At 51.7% G+C, this 13,474-nt stretch overlaps 1 protein-coding gene across 2 annotated transcripts in view; it reads right to left on the reverse strand.

The window, feature by feature from the left end:
- RASGRF1 (Ras protein specific guanine nucleotide releasing factor 1) overlaps window positions 1–12,194 on the reverse strand; it is a 128,726-nt gene extending 116,532 nt beyond the window's left edge. For both annotated transcript variants that reach the window (XM_023193410.2, XM_023193409.2), the window contains exon 1: window positions 11,645–12,194. In XM_023193410.2, coding sequence (XP_023049178.1) covers window positions 11,645–11,920 — 276 coding nt within the window. In that variant the 5' untranslated portion in view covers window positions 11,921–12,194. The remainder of the gene's footprint in view (window positions 1–11,644) is intronic.
- Between the last annotated feature and the right edge of the window lie 1,280 nt (window positions 12,195–13,474).

Raw genomic sequence — 13,474 nt, forward strand, 5'->3', positions numbered from 1 at the left:
CTGGGGTTGTGGGGTCTGCCAGGGTTTGGAGTCATCAGACCTGGGTTCAAATTTATTATTTATCATTTAGCTTTGGGGTCTTCAACACACCTCTTCACTTCTGTGGACAGGTTCCTCTTTCACAAAATGGGGACAATATTACCCACCTCACGGGGTTGTTTAGGACAACATTGTGGGAGCTCCTCATTCATGAAAAGGCTGAAATAGTGTTTTGTAACCACTGGATTCATTTACAAGGTCAAATGATGGGTGTAATCAACCTAGCAGTGGCACATTACTAGAAAACACACATGCATGAGCATTCATATGCCTGCACACATACACACAATGTAGGATCCAGCCGCCATCCTGAGGACGTGGTAGAGAGGGGCTCATAACCAGAACGGCCACAGCCATGCAAGATCAGTGGGTCATAGGGAGTCAGCGTTTGTGGCATCCTGCACATCATCTTCAGTTCCTGCTTCTCTCCTATTCCCGCTGTGTCACTGGCTGCCAGTTGTATCTGTTTTTCCTCTCTAGTATTTCTGGAATCTGTGCCTTCCCCTATCCTCACTGCCATGCCTGCTTCAGGGGTTCACCATTACCCACCTGGACCATCAAACAGTCCCCTCTGATCTCCTTGCCCCTCCAATTCATCCTGCTTTCGGGAGTTCAGACCTACTGCCTGGGCCTCTGCTTATTGCCTCCTCTGAAAGAAGGGGTGGGTGGGGTGGGCTCGGAGATAGATGCCACCACTCTTGGCTGATCCCACCCCTTACCAGGTCCCACTCTGCTGCTCTGGTTAGGGCCAGCTAACCAGAGCTGTGGCTTTACACAGGGTCAGGACCCCAGTTCGTGACCTCCTTCCTAGCTCCAACTGGCTTCTTTCTGCCTAAACTCTGACTCTGAGTTCTCAAGTCTGAGTCTTCCTGGGCCCTGGTGGCTGCACCAGAACCTCTGCTTTGTCCCTGTTCTCAGTGCCTGTCTTAGGTCTTTGTCCAGGTTCCCAGTCTTTAGGGCCTGAGCCATAAGTCACTCTGGGCCCCAAACCAGCCTAGGAAGAGGCCTGCGGCCAGAGACTGACCTCCTGGGTGCCATGCTACGTGTTCACTCATCCTCCCTGCCTGGCCTCACTGGGAGTTGAGAGGAAGTAGGTGGGAGGAGATTCAGGAAGTGACTGCAACCTCAGGGCTTAGAAGCCCTTGAAAGCCACCCTCTTTCAGAATCAACCTTGGATGAGGCTGTGCTTGACCCAAGGCCTGGGGGCCCATGTCAGTGTAGGGTCTCTGCCTGCGGAAGGGTCTCTGTTTTAATGTAAATTGCTTCAGGACCTGGGCGCCATGGCTACAGATGAAACAGGGTCCTGGTGGCTGTTACACTTGGCTGGTCCTGCACAAACATCTTTCAATCTGTGATGATGCCTTAGCCAGCCTGCCCTCCCCTTTTCAACAGCCCCCTTTCTCATAGTTGCTGAATGAAGGTATGAACTTCAGTATGGATGTATCTGCCCTTCAGCTTCTGTCAAAAACTTGGTTGCAAATGGCCCATATGCAGGGATATTTACTTTAATAAGCAAAAGACTTTAAATTACCTAAATATTCCTCAAGAAGAGAATGGTCAAAAAAATGATAGCATATCTACACCATGGAATACTACAGAGCCATAAAAAAGAATGGTGATCAATGTACTCACAGAGAATCCTCTCCACAAAATAGAAAAACATGGTGCAGACTGTGTTAATTTATATAATTATACACACATGCATATAGACGGACAGCTGTTTGCATATATATATGTGTGTGTGTGTGTGTGTGTGTATATATAATCCCTCTGGGAGAATGTATAAGAAACTGGTATAATGGCCACTAGGGAAGTGAACAGAGTCATTAAAGGAGCATTGTCACTGTATACTTTTTTGTCTCTTTGAATGTTGAGCTATGGAAATGCATTACCAATCCCAAAATTTAAAATAAAAAAAGAAGGCAATGGCTATTTAAGAGGCTCAAATTGCCCATCCATTCCCCAGGCTTCTCCAAGCTGCACACTGTCTTATCTGGACACCAGGACACACCTCCCTGGGACCCCACCATTTAAGCCTCCTGTAGTGTGGTCTTCACTGAGCATGCTCAGCCACCCCTAAGAGCCAGCAGATGCTGCTCATGGGGGCAGGCCCTATACTGGCAGTGCCTCTACCCTTAAGGTCATCATCATTTCCCTGCTCGTCCCCCATATGCAAGCTCCAGGGATACAAGTACTCTTGTCTGAGCAACTGGACTTTGTCTTTCCATGTGGCAATGACTATCTCATAACCAGCCTGTTCCCTCCTTGCTCAGGCTACTAGGAAACTAAGATGTAATTACTTGCTTCTCCTCACTGATGCCCACCCAATATTGGCTTTCCTTCTGAAACACCAGCCCTTCCCCCTAACCCCAATTCCTTGCTGCCTGCAGATGTGACCAGAGGTGAAGGGAGCTGGGGTGGCTACTAGTGCAGTGAGGGGGCAGGAAGGCCCATTGAGGAGGAAAGGGGGTGAGAGGGCAGCAGCAGGCTTTGGGCACAGGGAAACTGGGCAGGCTGAGAACACTACATGTGAACAGGTTCTTCCAAATGATTTCACTAATTTCTTGAGTTTGGCTAAAAGCCCAAGAGGCATCTAAATAAAATTGATTATATTTCACTCATATAGTCTAGCAAGAAAAGTTCATCTTGATCAGGTTTCTCTAAATTTCTATATGGAGTTTTGGAACACCAGCTAAGTTTACCAAAAATTCATTCATTCTTCTAACTGATTTTGAAAGGACTTTATTTTAAGATCTGAGTTGGATTTTCCAGTTCGAAAAAAAAAAAAAGTTCCACTAGGATGTATCTTTTGGAAAATAATTATCTCATGTTTCAGGGGAAAGAAATTGCATTAGCCTTGATGGATTAGTAAAATCTAGTCTTTAGGGTATAAATTACCTCATTTAACAACTAGCCTCATGTCCACTGACCTTATCGACCTAGAACCGGGAGGCCTGGTGAAGATTCTGACATTTAGCAGTGAGAGCTCAGTGCCTGGCACAAAATAGACACTCAACAGGTATTTGTGGAGAGAATGAACTCTGTCTATTCAAGCCTCCTCTGTCAAATGAGGATGTGCCTCTCTTATGTAGAACCACAGTAACTGCAGGGTTACTATGGTGGTTAAATGAAATGCTAATCATGAAAAAGACTCTGTAATCTGCAAAGGTGCTTTATCTGAGTGGGTGGCTGGCTTGGAAGGTGTGGAGACAACACTTGAAGTTTTCATGGGATGAGAATTTGACATTCCCACTGCCGCCCCAAACCCAGTAGGTAGGAAGCCCCAGAGGGCATGGGGCAGAGGGCATGGGGCTGCAGAGTCTCAGGTTCTTGAGCTCTGGATGGTTTTAGTGGCCCACCACTTCAGCACAGGCTTCAGTGGCTGAGTCACAGGCTGGGATGGGAGTGGAGGGGAGATTTTTAGTGCTCACGGTACTTTGCAAATTCAGGCCTTTGCTACTGCTCAGTTCTGCAGCCCCCTCTGAACTGGCTTCTTGCCTCCAGATGGGTTTTCTCCTGTTCATTCTCACTCTGCAGTATCTTCCTAACACATAGATCGGAGCCGCCCCTTTCTCACTCAGAGCCCTGCACTGGCTCCACACTGGGCCTGGGAAGACCTGAGCTTTGTGACAAAGCACACAGGCTTTTAGGGCAGCTTTGGTGTCCCCTGCAGCCTATATGTCCCTAATCACCCCCCACACCTGGGGCTGGGGGAAGTGCCCTCACTGGACTCCCATAGCTCCCACCCCTCCTTGGCTCTCTGGTGTGCCAGCAAGGATCACACTGCATTGTCACTGTCTGTTCACAGACTGTCCCCTCACTGGATGGCAAGCCCCTCCAGGGAGGGTCCCTGCTGTTTGTCCCATCCTCCCAGCACCAGGAAGGCATAGGCCTGGCTCCTTGGAGGTACTGGTAAATCTCTGTTGAGTGAAGGCTGTCAATGGAGTATTAACATCTCAGGAGGACACTTTAACCTTTAAAATCCTCTCCCTTGTTAATTCCAGGGAAGTCTGGTGGCCAAAATGCTTCTGTGACGCTTGGTCAAGAATGACAGAGTCACTGAGCTTAATGAAAGGAGGAGAGGCCAGGCAAGGATCCTGCCCCTGTAAGCTCCGAGCTTACACTCACACCACACACTATCCGTGTCCTCATGAAACCACCATAAAACCTCTCTTCAGCTACTGTGTGTGTTCCTGATGATCAGATTTGCATTTTAGAAAGGTAGTTCTGGCTGCAGAGAGACCAGTGGACTGGGGGAGGGGGCACAGTGCATGTGTGGGGACAGTGGATACCATTAGCACCATATCCTCTCTGGTGCTCTGTGTCTAGGCACACAGTAGGTCTGCACTTCTGCACCTCTTCTGAAATGAAGCCAGGTGGCTCACTCTGTCTAGTGAACTGTGCTCAGAGTGGATCCCTTCTGGGAAAAGCCAATGAGAGATCTGTCATACTCCCTCTCCTCAGTGGAGGGGACCATGGAGGCTGGCATCAGGACCAAGCCTCTACCAGCCCAGGTCCCTGAGTGATCATCATGAGCAGTGGCCTCCTGCCAGCTGCCTGGGATGTAAAGCACAAGCAAGGGATGAGTCTTAGTTGTGCTGATGGAGTTCTGGGGGTTGGTTGTTATTACAGCACAACCTAACCTACCCTGACCAACACACCAGTCAGGTGGCCATTGCATAAGATGAGTCCAAGTGAGAGGTGAGGCCAATCTGGACCAGAGTGGTGGAGGAAGAGAGAGACAGACGGCACAGCTCTGAGAGATATACCCAGGAGGAAAAACTAACAGAGCTTGGTGATAGTTTGTCCACAGGGATGAAGGAAGCTCCCACAGCAATCACCTGTCCTTTGGTAGGGGCTTGCTTGCTCAGACCTTTTCAGGAACTTGCAGGTTCTTTGAGCTAAGATTTCCATCCTATTTTCATATGCAGGGTCAGGGCTCAGTGTTGACTTGCTTCCAGCCTGCGAGAGACCCCAGGGACCTAGGTCACTGCTATAGTGAGGAACAGTCTTGTCATAAAGGTGGAACCGAAGCCCCAGCTGCTACAATTTACTGATAACACCTACTGTTCTGTGCTAGGGCTTTCCAAACAGCATGTAGTTTAACACAGAGATGGAGAAACTGAGACTCAGAGAACTTAAAAGCCTTCCCAAGCTAGGAGGTGGCAGAGCCGAGATTTAGAGCCAGGATCTAACGCTAGGTCTCAATGGCTGGAAATTCTCAATGCTGCCTCACTATCAGGGGCAAAATCACTCCTCAGTGAAGGAAGCTGGAGGCTGGAAATGAAGGCTGTGTGTGTGAGGGGCTGTATTCTCCTCTCTGAGTCGGGGACAGAGAGTGGGGGTGCCCACACCTCCCAGCTGCTCCCTGCACGACAGTCGCCCTCACGGAAGTGTTTGGGCGTTGGCAGTGTTCTGGACCTCTCTCAAGTCCACGCGTCACTAGTGCTCCTGCATAAACATCAGGGGGCTGAGTTCTGTTCTTGGCTGCACGCACACGGGCACTGGCTCCACGCACCCACAGATTCCAGGGAAACCGGATTGTGGGGCGTGGATGCCTGCCTTGGTGCGCTTCCCATCAATGCTCAGGGGATTCAGAGTTGCAAAGTTCCCACCCAAGCAGAAACAAAAGCCGCCTTCACAAAAATCACTGGCGCGACTGTGACATATTTTCACCTGCTGTTAATTCTCTTTCTTTCTCCATGTATTTTGGTAATAGACAGCAAGGAGTAACAGTCCCCAGCCAGTCTTTATGCTGTTTGTGGATGAAGAGCTCAGGTTTTAGAATCAGGAAGACCTTCTGGGTTCATGGGCCAGCTTCTGCATGTACTTGCTCTGTAACTTTGAACAACTTACTTAACATCTCTGAGCCTCAGTTTTGTCATCTAGAAAATGGGCAAATAGTGAGAACCTCACAGGGCTGTTGGAATAATTAAGGGAAGAGCTATATGTAAAACAAGCACTCTGGTGCCTGGCACACAGCAGATGCTCAATAAATGGTATTTATTATCATTCAGTATTTTCGATCTGGCGTTTTGAAACATCCTGCTACAAAATTATGTACATTTAAATCTGCATTCATAGCATGGCAGAGTTGAAGGGCATTTAGTAACAACTCATGGTGAAGGGCAAGCTTTTTAAAGCATGGGGAAAGATAAAATCTCATGTGGAAACCTAATACACAAAACAATTAAAAATGGGACTGCTCTGATTGATGTGGGAGTGTGGCCCCCAGGGCTCCTCAGAATGAGGCAGAAAGCCATCGATGAAGGGAAGTTGAGGATTTGTCCACAGTGACCCAGTGGGAGAGAAGGTTCAAACCCTACTTCTTCTGTGCAGCTTTGGCAAATCCTGTGAAAGAGGAGTGATGGCACCTGTCTGGCAGTGTTGAAAACTGAAATCCTAGTGTGGACAAGCCACCAAATTCAACTTCCCACTGCTGGCTAGTTGCCCTTGAAGAAGTGCAAGAAAAGGCTGACCAGCCAGGCCAGGCTGTGAAAGCGTTGAGTGCAGCCATACCCTAAAGTGACCTCATGAGGCTCTGCCCAGCTGGCACTATCCTGAGCCAGCCTGCACATCCCCTGCGGTGCACCTGGCAGCCACATCACTTCATTCCCTGGGCTCTGGACAACAGGGCTGCCACTGCTGAGTCTCTGCACATGCCCTTTTGTTCGGTCCACCCCCATCAGCACACACCACCCACTGTCCTCCTTATGGGGCTCCACTGGTTTCTGTAATAAGTGTCCTTACCATATCGGAGAGTGGGGGACACTAAAGCTCTTTTCTGCCCTTGGGCTTCTCAAATGTGACCTCCCTGAAATTAAATGTGATGAGATCACTGCCACTCATCATCTTCCATTGCCCATAAACCTGCTTGTCTTCAGTTCTCCCCTCTCTACAGGTGACATGCATCTGCCTGGTGGCCTCAGGCAGAACCATGGACATCAGGTTTGATCCTGTCTTCTTTTCTGTTAACAACCAATGGGATGGCAGGTCTTGCTAAGTTTCCACCTGAGTCTCTCTCGGTAAAGTTTTTTTTCTTTTTAATCGTAAAGACCCCGTTCCTTCATCCTCTCGGGGCTTCCACCTCTCTCACCTGGACTCTGGGTTTCAGCAGCCCCTGATTAGTCTCCTGCCTCTGCCTGCCTCCTGCGCTCCTGGTGCTTATGTTCTAGTGGGGAGAAGGATGGTTTGCAACTGGCCAAATACATGAAGTAATCACAGACTGTGATCAACTGTATGAATGAAGAGTCCAGTGCTGTAAATGCATGTGATGATGGAGGCGACGTTTAGGCTAAGACCTGCAGGAGAAGAAGCAGCTGTTCACTCTAAGGCCATGGTTGGTGGGAGATCATTCCAGGTGGAGGGAACGGCTTCTGCCACAGCCTTGAGATAGGAAAGGGGAGGCATATGCAGCTCTGAAAAGTGGTGGCCTGATCAGGATGAGGAAGGAGGGGAGTGGGATGGGTGGCTCTGGGTTAGAGGGGCCAGCAAAGGGTGGATCTCACTGGGTACTCCAGGTCATGGTCGGGAGTTTGAATATTTTTCTAAAGGCAATGGGAGCCACTGATGCTTTCGGAGCATCCCAGGGTTCTGTGTCTAAGGGCTGCTGCTTTTAGAGCAACCTTATTTTTCTACATTCAGCTTTTCATTTTTCTGAGTGGCTGAGAGGTTGAATGTGCTATAATTCCAAGGAGGGTGTGCTTTGTGGTGACAACAGAATAGCTACAGAGTGAGAAAGCCAGAGAACGTGTCTCATTTCTGCCATTGCCTTGCTGGGTGGCCACAGATGAAATTGTTTCCTCATCTGTAAAATAAGTGTACCCATCAACCTCAGGGCTGTTGTTGATCTGAATCTGCCAGGCCAACCAGTAATATGTACTGTGCATGAGGACCAGGAGTGGGGCTTTGGCTTGTCTCTAGGGAAGGGCACAAAGTGGGTACATAATAGGTACTAAGAGCTGCTTCTGGGACCTCCACCGACATCAGGTTCTGAGGTTCTGGCTGCAAGGATTTGTCTGAGTCTCTTCTGTCCTAAGAGAATCAGGAAGAGCCTGGTGCCCACATTTTGACCCTTCCTGGTTGGGAAGGGTGAAAGGAGTGCTGGAGGTGGTTTGGCTGGGCACCCTACTGAGAAGCTGGGGCTGGACATTCTATTTCAGGGAGTTTGGAATGAGAGTGGGAAAAGCCAGGATCGGGGGACTCCATGCCAAAGAAGGGTATGGAACAACAAGGGCCAACTTCTAGGGAAGCTGAACCCAAGCTCTAAGTCAACAGCACCTGGGCTTTCAGTGTGTGGGCTACAGGGCTGGGAGCAGAGGAGGTCAGGACTGAGCAAAGGGTCCAGGCCAGGGAGGTGGCTTGCAGCTGCCAGATGGAATGGGGGGCATGGATGTGCCAGTCTGGCTTCATGAGGCCTTAAGATCCCAGGATAGAGCTCCTGGACACTGGGGCTGCACCAGAGGCAGTCAAACTGGTCTGGATACAGTCAGACGAGACTGCACAATGTTAGGATGGGCCTGAGGCTCAGTGCCAGGGCTCCCAGAGCACCTTGCATATCCCGCTATTAGAGCATCTTCACAGGGTGAGGAGCTCACCCTTATCTATGTCTGTCTTCCTCAGGGGCTCACAGCCTGTGACAATCAGCTTCTAGGCTGAGGACATAAAATATGGAATTAACATATGATAGGCTAACAAGTCCAGCTCAATGTGCATTTCCTGTGCACCTACTATGTGCATGGTCCCTGACTCTGTCCCAGCCACTTAGGGGTTCCCAGCTAAGAGTTGGTTTCTATTCCTTCAGAAACCATCCTTGACCCTTCAGAGAGGAAGCTGTCTGCTTGGACGTTGGTAAAATGGCTTCCTGCTGAAACCAATTCTTCATTAGATACCAGCTAGTCTAGTTAAACAGATGGCTTCATAGAGGCCTTTCAACTCAGGCATTCTGTACATGCCCAGCAGACTGAGCCAAAGCTTCTCGTAGCTCAAACCTGGTCACAGAATGGCCTGGAGTTAGGCCTATCATGCTAGGCTCTGTGGCTTATGCCATGGGGCACCCAGTCAAAGAGAAACACGGAGCAGCTGCTGGCACCATCAATTTTACTCCAAGATTGAGAAAAGAAACAGTGATGAATTTTTGTACACATGTGTAGCCCGAAGGAGCAGGATCTAGTTTTCTACAGGAGCCAAAGTTGGTCTAGAGGCAAATGGAACCTATATAAACATATGTGATTAAAGTATGAGTCTCTAACAAAAATTTGTGCCAAACCATCATCGGCTACTTTTAACCATGTTCTGTTCTCTTGTGTCAGGAGGGCTGCTCTTGTGAACACACCTGAGGATCTCTGACTAGTAGTGTTCCGGGGAAACGGCTCTGAACGTGAGTGCATCTCATCAATTAGTTTTGCACTGATGTTCCTCCCATGATCTACTGCTAGGATAATTCAATACCTGGGCCAGGAGTTGGATGATTTGAAATCAATGTGGGGTCTCATTTTCAGGAATTCTTAGACACTGGATGAATTCTAGGTCTGATTCTGCCACTGATTTACTCCGTTGTTGGGTAACTTCCTTTCTTTGCCTCTCAGTTTCTTGGTCTGTAAAATAGGAAGGCTGTATCTCTGAGGTCCTGTTCAACTTTAACATCTGGTGACCTAAATAGCTCTGTCCAGGTGGGTATAATTCAGATTCAACTATGATTCATCTAGATCTAACTAAAACGTATTGGGAGCATACTTTCAAATACATTATTTAATGTAGGGCTCTCAAAACTCCAGAAAGGTAGCTGTTATTATCTTCATTTTGTAGATTACAAAATAGAAACTCAGAGAAGTTCAGCAAGTTAACTGAAGTCACACAGCCAGGAAGTTGTAGAACTGAGTTTCAGTCTCAGGCCTGTCTGTCTTCAGGTCCAGGGGGCTGAGAACAGATAATATGAGCCCATACCAACTTGGCTTCCCCCACCCATCCCTTCCTGCCTACCCAGGAGCTCAGCTCTGGGGTCTAGCGTAGTGGGTTGAGGGATGGAGGGAGGTTCTGGCTGGGGCTGGGGCTTGGCCTGCAGTCCCCCGGTAGGTATTGGTGGACACTGGCTGGAGAGGGGCAAGTTCTGAAGGGCTGCGAACAAATTCTCTAGCCTGGCCTGGGTCTGGCTCTTCCACATGAGTTCCCCAGGCTCCATGTGAGCTTTAAGCTTAAGGAGCAGCCTGCCCTTTGCTCTTCTTTCCATCTGGGAGTCCCTGCTCACCACACGGCTTGTCATCCCCAGGGACCCACCCTCAAAAATTCCTGTGCACACTTTCCAGTCCTCAGAAACCATCTCCTAACACTCATTGGCTGAGGGCAGGGAAGGAAGAGATGCGCTAGAGAGACTGAGCTCAGATCTCTGTCCTGACGATTGGGAGGAAGACTTCAAGCGATGCTTTTATTTCAACCAATTCAATTCAATCACCACCAGTCTGCGTCTTCATGCAGCAGTGGTTTTTGAGATCTCGGTTGTCTTTTCAGAACATTGGGACGGCCTCAACTACTTGCATGACGTTGGGCAAGTGAATTTCTCTCTCTGGGCCTCAATGTCCCCATCTAGGCAATCACCAGCCGTTGGGCCCTATGGATGTCAGGTTCCTACCGACAGCGGCATTTTAGGATCCACTATCATCTGTTTTATCTTCCTAGAGGCAAGGGGCTGAACCAGATGCTTTTGGAAAGCGCACCAAGCTTAAATGTGGCTCTCTCTGCAGGTGCCCCTCCTCCCTTCAGGCCAGAGGCTCACCCCCACCCGGCCCGGGCTCCCTGTCAGATCCAGGCCTGGCTCTTTAGCCTTGCAGCTCAGGAAACCGGAGCGCAGCGCTATAGCCGCGACTGCGGCGGCGGCGGCGGCGGCACAGAGGGCGGGGGGAGGAGAGAAGCTCCCACTTGTCCCGCTGCCTCCGCAGCAGCCCTGGCCCTAGAGCCGGCGCATCAGAGCTGTCCTTGGGAATCTTTGGGCTTGTTGCTCCAGCGGCCGCCAGCTGGTAGCCCACCACCGTTCGATGGTACCGAATTGACCCGAGTAGCCCCGCAACCCCCGCCCAACTCCGGAGCTAGCGCAGGCTGCTCTTCGCCCTCAGCTGCGGCGAGGCAGGGGCTGGCAGCGCTCGGACACCTCTGTCTTGCCCTTCCCATGCCTAAGCGCGGGGAATTACACGTTCCCAGTGTGAAGCAGACGATCGGGGCTATTAGGGTTGGGTGGTGGGAGTGGGGGTTGGGAGCACCATTTTTGGCTGGACGTGTGTCCAGATTCAGCGTCTCTGTCTGGTCCTTAGGACCTCATCTTCCTCTGCATCTCCAGGTGCCGGCCCCTCTGCACCTGCCTCCCACGGGGCTCTCCGGCGAAGGGCAGCCGCAGCCCACATCTACTCCCCGCCCTCAGTCCCTGCCCCCTCTGCCCGCCGCAGTCACTCGTCCGGCTGGGAGCAAGCCTCCCCTCTCGCTGAGGGTGCAGAGAGCGCCTAGGGTGCCAAGAGTAGAGGGACCAAAGTTCGAACGCCATCAGCCAGCTGAAGGCCCTGAGCCCCTAGGGCCGCGGCCGGGACGCGGGGAGGTCAGGACGCGACGCTCGCCTCACCTGTTTCTCCAGAGGTTCCTTGGCCGACAGCGCCGGCTTGGGGGAGGGCGCGCGGTCGCAGACGCAGCCCTCCAGCAGGTAAAGCCCCGAGGGCCGCGAGCTCGAGTCGCTCTCGAAGTAGAAGAGCAGGTTCTGCAGCAGCGCGAACCACTTGGTTTGCCATTTTGTGTTGTCTGAACTCCGCTTACTCAGGTAGCCTTTGCGCGTGCCGTCCTTGCGCGCCAGCAGTCCCAGGGACGCGACGTGGCCATCGTTCAGCCGGATCCCCTTCTGCATGGTGCTCAGAGGCCAGCGAGACCCCACGCGCTTACATCTTCTCCGCGCAGCAGCTCCCAGTCCGTGCGCGCTGCGCGCTGCCTCTCTCTGGCACTTGCTCGCTCGCTCCCTCGCTCTCCCCTCCCCCCAAATATCTACACTCCAGGATCTGGCGCCGAGCCGCGGCTTCTTGAATCCAGATATACTATTCCCCGCTGGAACCTCTTCTCCGCTCCGCAGAGCCCCAGTGCCCGGAAGTTCCCGCCTGACCCTCCTCCGGCGCCGGGCAAACTGAGGGACTGGCGATCTGCGCGCTGGCGAGGGGCAGGCGGAGTCATGTGACGCCGATCCCTCGAAGAGCCAGTTTCAGCAGCGCGGACAGAGACACACGCACGCAGCCCCGCCGAGGCGCAGAGCCGCGCGCAGGCTGCACCTTGGCGCGTCCTCCCCCTCTCCAGACACACACGCACACACGCACACACACAAACCCTGTCCTCCCTCCCCTCATCTCCCCTTCTCTCCTTCGGATGTTAAAAAGCAAATCAGATCAATTTTCGTTTAACCCAGTGGGACCCCGGAGGCTAGTCAACCAGGGAGTTTGCGTCTTTGCGCCCCACGGCGGCGCACTGTAGACCTGGGGTTAAGTGTCAGTTGTCATTTTCTCCTCCAAAGGCTCCCCCACCCCCTACTTTATTTCTAATACAAGGTGGAAGGAGGAAGGTGGGTGGCGAAATAGAGCTGCAAAGGCGTCCAGTCTTAGTCTTTGCATAGTCAGCCGGGTCACACTGAATTCCAGCATCCTGCCGCACTCCCGGCGGCTTCCCCAGCTACCTGAGGACAGTACAGGGGGTGAGATGGGGTGGTGGTTGGTGAACGTTGGCTACTTTATTTTGTATTATTTTATTTTGAGAGTTGCCATAATTACTGGCGCCACCCGCCCTGCACCCTGAGGTCTGGTTGGCGAGCCGCTGCTGGGAGTTTTCTGCAAATACCCACCAAAGCCTGAAGGCGGGCTTCAAACGCAGGCGCCGGGGACCATGGGAGCCTTCAAATAGCTGCGCTGGCGCAATGATACCTTAATGATAGATTTTCCGTTCTTATTTTTAGCTCTCATTCGCCTACACAGTTACACGGCATTTATCCGAGAACGTCACAGCGCCCGCATGCTGCACCGGGAGGGCGCGCGGGCTGCGGGGCGAGCTGGGAGCTGGAGCGGGGAGCGCGCATCGCCGTCTGCTGCAGAGGGCAGCGGGCTCGCCCCGACCCAAAGCAAGCCGCGCCTGGCCCGGGCACTTTGCAGCGGGGATGGGTGTCCGCGCAGCCCTCCGAAGGCAAGACACCATCTTTCCGCACGGAAACTGCGGACGCCCCTCCCCCGACACACACACACACACACACACACCACTCACACACAGCACACACCATACACACACACCACACACGCACACATACACACCACACACCACACACACACCATACACACACCACACACACCGCACAGACCACAAACACCACACACACCCACACACCACACACACCATACACGCACACACACTCACACGTCACACACACCGC

This window comes from Piliocolobus tephrosceles, chromosome 6 (assembly GCF_002776525.5).
Source record: "Piliocolobus tephrosceles isolate RC106 chromosome 6, ASM277652v3, whole genome shotgun sequence".
Taxonomy (NCBI): domain Eukaryota; kingdom Metazoa; phylum Chordata; class Mammalia; order Primates; family Cercopithecidae; genus Piliocolobus; species Piliocolobus tephrosceles.